Source organism: Heptranchias perlo, chromosome 10 (assembly GCF_035084215.1).
Source record: "Heptranchias perlo isolate sHepPer1 chromosome 10, sHepPer1.hap1, whole genome shotgun sequence".
In the NCBI taxonomy this organism is placed as follows: Eukaryota; Metazoa; Chordata; class Chondrichthyes; order Hexanchiformes; family Hexanchidae; genus Heptranchias; species Heptranchias perlo.
The window spans coordinates 8141732-8154499 of NC_090334.1; the positions used below are offsets into that span (position 1 = coordinate 8141732).

The following is a 12768-nucleotide window of genomic DNA, read 5'->3' on the forward strand; positions in this document are numbered from 1 at the left end:
TGCCTTTGTTTTTTTTTTCTTTTTAACTACAACCTCTGCTTGCTAGAGTGATTTTGGTGATTTCACCATAGCCTCTCTGTGGCCCCAACAGCCTTTTTATAATGGGATGCTTAGAACTACACGTAATACTCCCACTGTGGCCAGATCAAGTCTTGTACAAATTTAGCATAATTTCTTGCTTTCACGATCATTGCCCAATGTATAAAACCTAGAACACCATTTGCCTTTATGACCTTTTCTAGCTATTCTCCCACTTTTAAAGATATATGCAACTTCACTTTAGTTCTCTCTGTCCCTCCACTTTTAAAGAATCTTTACATCCCCTGGACCATGACTCCATTAGTGACCACCAGCCATGATTTTCCCGACTATTACTGATCTCACCTCAGGAACATAGAAACAGGAGTAGGCCATTCAACGTCTTGAGCTGTTCCATCATTCTATTAGATCATGGCTGATCTGTATCGCAACTCCATTTACCTAGCTCGGCTCAGGCTCACCCTCATCGGCTCAGGCTCACCCTCATCGGCTCAGGCTCACCCTCATCGGCTCAGGCTCACCCTCATCGGCTCAGGCTCACCCTCATCGGCTCAGGCTCACCCTCATCGGCTCAGGCTCACCCTCATCGGCTCAGGCTCACCCTCATCGGCTCAGGCTCACCCTCATCGGCTCAGGCTCACCCTCATCGGCTCAGGCTCACCCTCATCGGCTCAGGCTCACCCTCATCGGCTCAGGCTCACCCTCATCGGCTCAGGCTCACCCTCATCGGCTCAGGCTCACCCTCATCGGCTCAGGCTCACCCTCATCGGCTCAGGCTCACCCTCATCGGCTCAGGCTCACCCTCATCGGCTCAGGCTCACCCTCATCGGCTCAGGCTCACCCTCATCGGCTCAGGCTCTAAAATTTCAACTGATCCAGCCTTTTAGAGCGAGTTCCAGATTTCCACTACCTCTGAGATCTTACTGTTTCAGCCTATCCCCACCCTACTAAACTAATTTTGTCTTCTTAACTCTACTCTTCCCATCCCTGCTTTGCCCAGTCCCTACCCCACCTACATCTGTGACCCCTCTGCTGCTTTTATGATTTTACTAATTGTCTCCTTTTCACCATGGACGTAATCATTCATCCGGGCCCTCCGCTTCTTCCTTGAAAAGCAGTCCAACCAGTTCCCATCCACGACCGCTTGACTGAACTTGCTTTAACAACTTCAACCCTTGAACAATATCTCTTTCAATTCCACTCACTTCCACCACATAAAAGTTGCTGAACCCGCATATGTACCAACTGTGCCTGTCTTTTAACAGGATATGGAAAACACCATCTTCCAATCCAAATCCTACATGGATTATGTTTCTTCCCACCCAGCTTCCTTTTCTACATCTCATCTACAGGGATGACTCAACTTTCCAGACCAGTGTTTCTAAAATATTGTCCTTTTTCCTCAGCTGAGGTTTCTACACCACAAGAGTAAAATGAACAGTCCTTCTGGAAAGCAAAGTGAGTCGACAGGAACCTTAACTGGGTCCATTCCATTTCCTAAGCCTCTGCTCTCACACCCCCTCCTGTCTCTCACATGGTCTCATGTTCCACCTTATAAGCCCCTGAATTCACCAGATCATCTTCCATCAGTTTCAACATGATTCTACTAAACACAAACATCTCATTGTTCCACCACACTTACATCCAGCTGTCCTTCCTCTGGCATCTTCCTGTGCAGCTGGGGAAGAAGCAATTGCCTTCTTTTTGTCCAGGCTGATAGCATCATTCGGCAGCCACCTGAACAATTGCAAGTTCTCTCCTTCCCAAAGGAGGGCGTCACTCAGACAGCAAATAGCCCGGAAAAACTAAATGCACACAAGTTAGGTAATGGATTTACCCTGTCACAGACCTTTTATTGGCCCCCTCTCACACCACTACCCAGGAACTAAATATTTCATCCACATGAAACAATTTGTGTGTATATCTTCCAATCTAGTATAGTTTTTTCACTGCTCACTGTAATGTCTCCTCTACATTGGCAAGACCAAATACTGTGCTGAACACCTCAGTTCTGACTGCAAATGTAACCCTGACTGCCCAATGGCTCATCACTTTAACTCCCCATCCCCACTCTGATCTCTGCCTTTGGTCTCCTACACTGATTTAACTGAACTCAACTCAAGCTTCAGGAACACTACCTCATCATTCTCCTGATTCTAAAACTCTACAACTCTATCGCCTGAACATTGACCGTAGTAACTTCAGACTGCAGCTATATATTTTCTTTACAGCAGGGGTGGTTTTGAAGGTAGTGGGGGATCTGCACCCCTGATATTTCACTGATTTTCTCTTCCCAGGACTGTTTTTCCAGCATTTTTGGTTTTCGTTGCAGATCTACATTTGCAGTTTCTTTTACCGCTATCTTATTTCCCCTATTTTCTAGCCCTTTTGTTTGTGTGGGCCTCTCCCACATCTTTTCACCCTCAATTATTTGCTCGTTTTTATTCTTTTAATATATCTTTCCCTCATTCCACCAATGATCTTTTATATCATCCAACAGTCTTCTACTGAGTATTTGCAGGTCATTCAACCCATTAAGTCCCTCTCTATCACTGGATTATCTATTATTTCCCCCTACTCTTTTTTTGTCTGTTTCTTTCCTTTCTACTAAAATGGTTCCTTATCATCTGGTTTTCAGCTCTGATGGAGGATAACAAAATGTTAACATATCTTTTCTCTTTAAAAGATGCTGACTGACCTTCTGTGTAATTCCATCATTTTCTGTAATTTCATTATTTTCAGTGTTTGTATTTTATTTATTTTTGCGACAACTTTTATTTATATAGCGCCTTTAATGTAGTAAAACGTCCCAAGGCGCTTCACAGGAGCATTAAGAAACAAAATTTGACACTGAGCCACATAAGCAGATATTAGGACATGACCAAAAGCCTTTATAAACAGGTAGGTTTTAAGAAGCGTCTTAAAGGAGGAGAGAGAGGTAGAGGGGCAAAGGGGTTTAAGAGAAGGAATTCCAGAGCTTGGGGCCTAGGCAGCTGGAGGCACAGCCACCAATGGTGGAGCGATGAAAATCAGGGATGTGCAAGAGGCCTGAATTGGAGGACCACAGAGATCTCAGAGGATTTTAGGGCTGGAGGAGGTTTGAGATAGGGGCAAGGCCATGGAGGGATATGAAAACAAAATCAGAAATAGAGGTGTTGCCAGACCGGGAGCCAATGTAGGTCAGCGAGCACAGGGGTGATGAGTGAACGGGATTTGGTGCGAGTTAGGAAACGAGCAGCAGAGTTTTGAATGAGCTCAAGTTTACGGCATGTGCAAGGTTGGAGGCCAGTCAGGAGAGCATTAGAATGGTCCACTCTAGAGGTAATGAAGGCATGGATGAGGTTTTCAGCAGCAGATGAGCTGAGGCAGGGGCGGAGTTAGACAATGTTAAGCGGTCTTGGCGATGGAGAAGATATGAATCGGAAGCTCAGCTCAGGATCAAATAGGACGCCAAGGCTGCAAACAGTCTGGTTCAGCGTCAGACAGCAGCCAGAAAGAGGAATTGAGTCGATGTCTGGAGAACGGGGTTCGTGGCTTCGGTCTCCCCAATATTTAATTGGAGAAAATTTCTGCTCATCCAATACTGGATGTGGGACAAGCAACGTGACAAATCAGAGGCAATGGAGAGGTCAAAACAGGTGGTGGTGAGGTAGAGCGAGGTGTCGTCAGCGCACACATGGAACCGGACGTGTTTTCGGATGATGTCGCTGAGGGACAACGTGTTGATGAGAAATAGTAGGGGGCCAAGGATAGATCCCTGGGGAACTCCAGAGGTAATGGGGGAGCAGGAACGGGAAGAGAAGCCATTGCAGGAGATTCTCTGGCTACGACTGGATAGACAGAAATGGAACCAGGCGAGGGCAGTCCCCCCCAACTGGACAACGGAGGAGAGGTGTTGGAGGAGGATGGTGTGGTCAACCGTGTTGAAGGCTGCAGACAGGTCAAGAAGGATGAGATGGGATAGTTTACCATGGTCACATCACATAGGATGTCACTTGTGACTTCAATAAGGGCCATTTCAGTACTATGGCAGGGGCGGAAACTTGATTGGAAGGGTTCAAACATTGAGTTTACCATTTAAGCTTTACTTCCTTTCACTTTGTCCTTCCCCTCAAAAATGTACAACTTCACATTTCTCTACACCTGTCACCTACCTGCCAACTCCACTAAATTATATGCTCCTGCATGCTTCTTCCCGCTGCTATACTCCCTAATTTGGCATCAGCAAACTTCAATATTGTTCCTCGTGCCCATATCCAAGTCATTTATATTGATGAAAAACAAGAGGTCCCAGCAGATCCCTGGGTCATACCACTAACCATACCCAAACAATCTAAAAAATCTATTTACCCTTACTACTTGCTTTCAGTCCTATAGCTATCTCTACCTCCTAGGCATATCGTATTTCCCTGTAATACATGCCTTAATTTTTGTAACAAATCTCTTCTTTGACCATTTTTCCATTTCCATTTTTGGAAAAAAAGTTAATTTTAAAGTTTTGGATTTTTAGCAGTTACTTTTATAAAAAGTAAGATGAAAGGTGGTTAACATGCTACTGCAATAGATATTGAAGTTGTAATAATAAGCAATTCATTAGCCTCTCTCAGTAAACATCTCACAGCTATCATGCTGGGAAGTCTCTGGTCCTGGGCACCCAGCCTTGGGTGTCAGGCAAACTTCCCCTTCTGACTGTGAATACTGAGATTAAAAAAAAGACCAAAACACTCACCAACAGTCAGGTCCAACAAAGGCTGCAAAGTCAGTCAAATTTTAAACAGAAGACTACGAGGACATGTTTTGGCCAGACTCAAAAGGCGGCGGCGGGAAGGTCATTAATAGTTATTTTGTTTAAGTCAAACAAGAAAATTGATGTGAGGAAGTGTACCCTGTTCCTTATTTTGTATTATACAAAGATGAGTTTAACTGATTAGTTATGATTAGACTCAATTCATTGTTCTCCATGTTCCTTGCTGTTTGTGAAATAAAGCAACTTAATTATTTGTATCTGGCCTAATCCTACTCAATGTCTTCTTAGTCTGCCTTCGAAAGGATTGGGGAGGCATGTGGGGCATGTGTGAAAGATAGGAATATCTGGTTCCTATCACAAGGGGACACTATTGTCACACAGAGTTATGCTGTCGTATCAGTAGATTTTGGGCAGCGAGAGTCTATAAAGGCACAAAGGGTGTGAGATCCACTTATGGGAGCAATTTACATCACTGAACCCAAGGTATCTACACCAGACCCAAATTTGTAAATGCTTTAATGTGTGCAATTTACTATTTGGCACTACATAAATGAAAGTTGTTACTGTTGTTTTATAGTGATGTACACTTTAGTGTTACACTGTTTACTTTTCATTCATTGGTCCAAAGCTGACCCTTGGTCTTGGTCTATCTTTCAAAAAGAGGCTACTTTATAGTAGCCTATGTCTAGAAAAAAAAATCTGTTACAACTTCTGGGTCTTGTAATCACTTACCTAAATGCAGGACAGATAAAGATCCATTCTGGATTATATGAGAGACGGGGTCTACTTATGGGGGTGATTGGTGAAGCTGAATGAGGGGGAAGTATCTAGAGTATAAACCTAATAACTTGACAATTACATTCTCAGGTTACCATTTATTCATCGTTAAATGCCACCTCATAATATAACCTATTGACAGAAGAGGGACTACACTGTTGGTGCTCCCTTATTTCCTGGCAAAATAGATTTTATGCAGAGAGGCAGAGTTAAGTACTTGGATACATATCCCAGAATTAGTTAGATTTGTATAGGGGCAGTTATCCTAGAACTATTAGTTAAATAGGTAGGGATTTGGAACACTGACTAAATTTAATTTTCTTATGGATTAAGTAATTTTGCAAAAGTCCCCTCCACACACTAATTATTATTTTTCATCCTGAATTTACCTTCCTGGGGGGGATTTTAAATCCTCCAAGCACCGATTTTCAACTTAAAGACAAAATCTTCCAAACATTCTAAATTACACCCTCGACTCTGAACTAAAAACTGTTATTCAGTGACAAGTCCAAATTACACAAAGTTCACAAACTTAAAATGAGCCAAAATGGCTATGTCTACAAAATTAAACATTCAATTACATTCATGTAATTAGATATGATTCTACAGATGCATTGAGGCTTTATCTTTTAAGATACGTTAAACCTTCTGCTGCTAGGTACTCTGGAGACTTTAGGATTAACAGTCCATACAAATTGGCACTCTAACCCCAAGGTTACTTAAAAATTTCAACAACATTAATTTTCTTATTACAATAGTTCCAATGCAAACGTCTGAAATTCCTAGTAATCAGTCAGGAAGTCAGTCCATTATCCTGCAGGTGGAACAAATTAACTTTGTGCTGTCAACAGCACTCCTGAAACCGCAGCTCAAATGAGTAGCACGAAAGACCAGTTCACAGCACACTGTGTAAATACATTAGAAATCTAATCAAAAATACCCACAAAGGGGTAGAGATTTTCAATATGGGCTTTAGTGGCAATTTACAGCAGACGTGACCATGATGAACAGGAACCATTTCAATTTTATGCCTAGCCGAAAAACCATTCCCTCCAACAAACCATCAAAAAGAGGATTTGGGTAGAGACTAGGAAAAGATGTGGCAAAAAACAAGTCACCCCATCAGTATTTCTTTCAAAAGTTTGAAAGAATTATGATCGATAATCTTCATTAAACAAAATACCGAAAAATCAACAAATTGATTGGGGAGAGGGTTATTCAGCGAGCCCTGATTATCTTTGGAGTAACTAGCTAGCAGGACTTACTGAGCTCAATCACTGAATGATATACAATGGACTGAACAGCATTTTCTCAGTCCATGCTTTACATTCTGTCAATGCCCCAGGTAAGTGATAGCATTTTTATTTGTTAATTTAGCTCCTTAGTCAGACTATTTTCATTAATATTTTTTTAAAATTAAAATTATCTTTTTTAGAATCTTATGTCTTTGTTAATGGATTTTTAATTAACTTGATTGAGTTCTTTGATGAAGTAATGGAGAGGGTTGATGAGGGTAGTGCAGTTGATGTATATATGGACTTTCGAAAGGCATTTGATAAAGTACCACATAATCGACTTGTAAGCAAAATTAACGCCCATGGGATTGTAGGGTCAGTGACAGCATGGATACAAAATTGGCTAAGGGATAGAAAGCAGAGAGCAGTGGTGAACAGTTGTTTTTCAGACTGGAGGAAAGTAGACAGTGGTATTCCATAGGGGTCAGCATTAGGACTGTTTGATATATATTAATGGCCTGGACTTGGGTATACATGGTATAATTTCAAAGTTTTCAGATGACACGAAACTCGTAAACGAGGCAAACAATGTGGAGGATAGTAACAGACTTCAGGAGGACATAGACAGACTGGTGAAATGAGCAGACACAAGGCAGATGGAATTTACACAGAAGTGAAGTGATACATTTTGGAAAGAGGAGAGGCAATATAAATTAAATGGTACAATTTTAAAGGGGGTACAGGAACAGAGAGACCTGGGGGTGTATGTACACAAATCTTTGAAGGTGGCAGGACAAGTTGATAGAGGCATAGAGTACAAAAGCAAGGAAGTTATGCTAAACCTTTATAAAACACTGATTAGCCTTCAATTGGAGTATTGTGTTCAATTCTGGGCACCACACTTTAGGAAGGATGTCAAGATCTTAGAGAGAGAACAGAAGAGATTTACTAGAATGGTACCAGTGATGATGGACTTCAGTTGTATGAAGAGATCAGAGAAGCTAGGGTTGTTCTCCTTAGAACAGAGAAGGTTATGGGAAGATTTGATAGAGGTGTTCAAAATCATGAACAGCTTTGATAGAGTAAATAAGGAGAAACTGCTTCCAGCGGCAGAAGGGTCGGTAACCAGAAGACACAGATTTAAGGTGATCGGCAAAAGATCCAGAGGCGACATGAGGAAATTTATTTATTTTTTTTAAAAAGAGTTGTAATGATCTGGAATGCACTGCCTGAAAGGGTGGTGGAAGCAGATTCAATAATAACTTTCAAAAGGGAATTGGATAAATACTTTAAGGAAAAAAAATTGGAGGGCTATAGGGAAAGAGCCGGTACAGGCAAGATGGGTCAAATGGCCTCCTTCTGTGTTGTAACATACTACGATTAATGCCTCAGAAAGCATAAAATGAATCTTTTAAAGTCATAACATATTTGGACAAACCATTCTGAGCCAGCAATGTCTCGCAGCCTTAAGATCAGTTCATTTGTTATCTCCAGACAGCCCCTACAATGCAATGATCAGCATTTAAAGTCTTTAGCAAATACAAGCAGCACATAATTTAAATGAACAGGCTGAAATAGATAAATACAGAATGGAAATTACTAACAACTTGAGTCAATGAGAACCTACCACATGAAGGGGCCCGATACAGCAGTTATGAACATATGTACATACGAGCATACGAATTAAGTGCAGGAGTAGGCCATTCGGCCCCTTGAGCCTGCTCTGCCATTTGATAAGATCATGGCTGATCTGATTGTGACCTCTACCCTACTTTCCCATCTACCTACCACAACCTTTGACTCCCTTGTTAATCAGGAATCTATCTAACTCAGCCTTAAAATATTCAATGACCCTGCCTCCACCGCTCTCTGGGGAAAGGAGTTCCACACACTCACAACCCTCCTGAGAGAAAAAAAATTCTCCTTATCCCAGTCTTAAATGGGAAACCCCTTATTTTTAAACTGTGGCTCCTAGTCCTAGTCTCTCCCAAAAGGGGAAACCTCCCCTCAGCATCTACCCCTCCAAGTCCCCTCAGGATCTTATATGTTTCAATAAGATCACCTCTCATTCTTCTAAACTCCAGTGTATACAGGCCCAACTTGTCCAACCTTTCCTCATGAGATAACCCCCTCATCCCAGGAATCAGTCGAGTGAACCTTCTCTGAACCGCCTCCAAAGCAATTATGTTAAATAAGGAGACCAAAACTGCACACAGTTGGGGAGGGAGGGATGTAGTCGATGGTGAGCGTACAGAATTTGTGCTGGGGACCAAGAACAATGGATCCACCCCCTCTCCTCTACTGGAGTTTTTTTTGAGGAGGTAACTAGTAGAATAGATAGGGAAGAACCAGTGGATGTGGTGTATTTGGATTTTCAGAAGGCTTTTGATAAGGTCCCGCACAAGAGGTTAGTGTGCAAAAGTAAAGCACATGGGATTGGAGGGAATATACTGGCATGGATTGAGAATGGTTGACAGACAGGAAACAGAGAGTAGGAATAAAGGGTTCTTTTTCCAGGTGGCAGGCAGTGACTAGTGGGGTACCACAGGAATCAGTGCTTGGGCCCCAGCTATTCACAATATATATCAATGATTTGGATGAGCTGTAAGGAGGATGCAAAGAGGCTCCAATGTGATTTAGACAAGTTGGGTGAGTGGGCAAGAACATGGCAGATGCAGTATAACGTGGATAAATGTGAGGTTATCCACTTTTCTGGTAAAGACAAAGGCAGATTATCTGAATAGTGATAGATTGGGAAAAGGGGAGGTGCAACGGGACCTGGGTGTCCTTGTACACCAGTCGCTGAAAGCGAGCATTCAGGTGCAGCAAGCAGTTAGGAAGGTGAACTGCACCTGCACGGACTGCAGCGGTTCAAGGCGGCGGCTCACCACCACCTTCTCAAGGGCAATTAGGGATGGGCAATAAATGCCGGCCTCGCCAGCAACGCCCACATCCCATGAACGAATAAAAAAAATGTTGGCCTTATTGCAAGAGGATTTGAGTACAGGAACAGGGATGTCTTACTGCAGTTATACAGGGCCTTGGAGAGACCACATCTGGAGTATTGTGTGCAGTTTTGGTCTCCTTATCTGAGGAAGGATGTCCTTGCCATGGAGGGAGTGCAACAAAGGTTTACCAGACTGATTCCTGGGATGGCAGGACTGACATATGAGGAGAGATTGGGTCGACTAGGCCTATATTCACTAGAGTTTAGAAGAATGAGATCTGATCGCATCGAAACATATAAAATTCTAACAGGACTGGACAGACTAGATGCAGGGAGGATGTTCCCGATCGCTGGGGAGTCCAGAGCCAGGGGTCAGTGTCTCAGGATATGGGGTATGCCATTTAGAACTGAGATGAGGAGAAATTTCTTCACTCAGGGTGGTGAACCTGTGGAATTCTCTACCACAGAAGGCAGTGGAGGCCAAGTCATTAGATGTATTCAAGAAGGAGATAGATATATTTCTTAATGCTAAAGGAGTCAAGGGATATGGGGAAAAAGCAGGAACAGGGTACTGAGTTAGACAATCACCCATGATCATTTTGAATGGCAGAGCAGGCCCAAAGGGCCGAATGGCCTACTCTTGCTCTTATTTTCTATGTTTCTATGTTAGCCAATTATTGCCATCCATGCCTCTTCCTTTTCAGTCTCCTCTACTCAACTGATTGTTCGCAACTTCAGCATCCAGTTTGACCTCAAGTTAAGTTTCCAGCCCCATTTCTTCTCCATGTGCCACCTATCTCCACAACACTGAACTGCCTCCATCCCAGCTCAACCCATCCGCTGTTGAAACCCTCATGAATGCCTTTGTCACCTCCAGATTCAATTACTCCAATGCTCTCCTTGCCAGCAACTCACCCTCCATCATCCATAAACTCCAGTTCTCCCAAAATGCTGCTGTTCATATCCCATCCTAAGCCAAGTCCAACTTACCCATGCAGCACCCCCCGCACCCTCCCTCACTGATCAACATGCGGCTTCCAGCCCTATCATAATTTTTTTAATTCCTGCCCTCATCTTTAAGTCCCTCCATGACCTCACCCGTTTCCCCATCTCCATAACCTCCTGTCCAACAACCACCCCCCCACCCCAAACTCTTTTCCTCCGACATCTGCTCCTGTTTTGTCCAATAATTGGTGACTGCACTTTTAGAAGCCGAAGTCCCCAGTCTGGAATTCCCTTCTTAAATCCCCCCTCAACCCCTCTATCTTCATTGCCTTCTTAAAACCTACATCCCTGACCAAGCTTTTGGTCACCCCTCCAAATCTCTCCTGTGGCTCAGTGCCCATATTCCTCACATCCCTGTAGAATACCTTGGGATGCTTTTCCACATGAAGGATGTTATTTAAATTACAGTTGTTGTTATCCATCAATTGGACAAGTGCAGAGCGAAGGCCTGAAGGCAGATGGGCAATTGGGAGTTGATAGCATGTTTGAGAACCGTAGAAAAGAGAGAAGCTAAAGAAGCGGTGGCAGTTAGAAATAGGTCAAAGGTAGGTTTATTGAGAAGGGGGTGATGGCACTTTTCAAAATGGTAGGGACAATGCCTGAGCAAAGGAACCCATTAACAATAAGAGCCACAATAGGTTCTCACAGGGTTGGGGAGGTTGAGTGATCAAGAAAGCTGGAGGTGGGTCTCATGAAAAAGATGTGTGGAGAGAGCAATGGGGAAATGGGAGAGAAACTGCAGAGTGCCAGAGGAACAAGGCTGAAATGGGGAGGAAGAAGGTGGCAGAAGCAGTTGCAAAAATGGTTTCAATCACGATGAATTCCATGGCCCCTTTGCACTTAGTATTGCAGGTAAAGATTGGAAGGACAGGAGAAAAGGGATTTGAGGAGGCAGTTAGACATGGAGAGAAGCCGCCTTGGGTCGACTTTGCCTTCCAGTATGATCCTAAAGTGGTAGGTGGATTTGGTTGAAGAGAGCATAGCACAATAATGCTTGATATGGTCGAGTCAAATTTGGCAATAGACGCCTACACCAGTTGTGCACCAGTTACATTTGAGTTTGTGACTGCCTGACATAGGAGCAAAGATGGGGATTGTCCCAGAGCACAAGAAGCAGTGACTGATTTGTTGAAACAGGGGCTTCAAAGACAGAAGTGGAGGAACAGTTTATCACAATGACATCAGCAGAGGTGTCATGACAGTTGGGGCCACACAAAAAAAAAGGGTTGGAGGTTTGAGTGAATTTTTCAAATTTATAATTACCAGTACTTCATCCTTGTGTAACACAGCTCAAGATGCTCTCCAAAACTTGGAAAGGCAGAGTGCAGTTTTAAATTGAACTCCTGAGCGCTTTACCACACTTAAGTGGACATAGTAGGAAAATGTCACATGCCCACCATTACACTTTACTGAAATCTTAAATGAGAACACTGACTGAAGAATTAGATAGATCCACCTGAAGGACAGAGCCATGAGCAAAACTTACCCAACTACAAGAAGAGAAATGCAACTGACGTACGTGGGATAGAAAAAAATAGGGTCAAATTTAATCTCCTTCCAACAATCTCAAGATTGTTTAAAAAAAAACTTACCTCCAAACGAGATATAGGTTGTGGCCCAAAGCTTTCCTCTTCAACTGCAGCATTTTCCTCAGTTCGTGCTTGCATTGCCATTTTGGTACTACAAAGTTAAATAAAATTATAACGGTCAAAGAATTATGGAGACAGCACCATCATTTCAGCAGTTCTATCAGATCAAATTGTTTCCACAAACCATCCCCTGTACCAAACCAAGTTTACTTTCAACTCAAAACAATTGATACAAAAAAAGAGAGACAGAGTAGTAGGAGTATTATAAGCAATCTCAAATAAAATGAGTTATTAATGTAAACGTACCACTACCAGACCTACTCAAAACAAATAATGCTTTTTGGACTTCATTAGTAATTTCACTGCACTGTATCATGACATGGAATGAGGTGGTCAGGGAGGAATCAAAAACCTAAGGGATGCACTGGA

General features: G+C 42.8%; 1 protein-coding gene across 1 annotated transcript in view; it reads right to left on the minus strand.

Annotated features, from left to right (window-relative positions):
* The window catches only part of rad51 (RAD51 recombinase), a 94056-nt gene extending 81632 nt beyond the window's left edge, over nucleotides 1–12424 (minus strand). The window contains exon 1 of the mRNA XM_067990969.1: nucleotides 12343–12424. Within this exon, the coding sequence (XP_067847070.1) occupies nucleotides 12343–12423 (81 nt within the window). The 5' untranslated portion in view covers nucleotide 12424. The remainder of the gene's footprint in view (nucleotides 1–12342) is intronic.
* Between the last annotated feature and the right edge of the window lie 344 nt (nucleotides 12425–12768).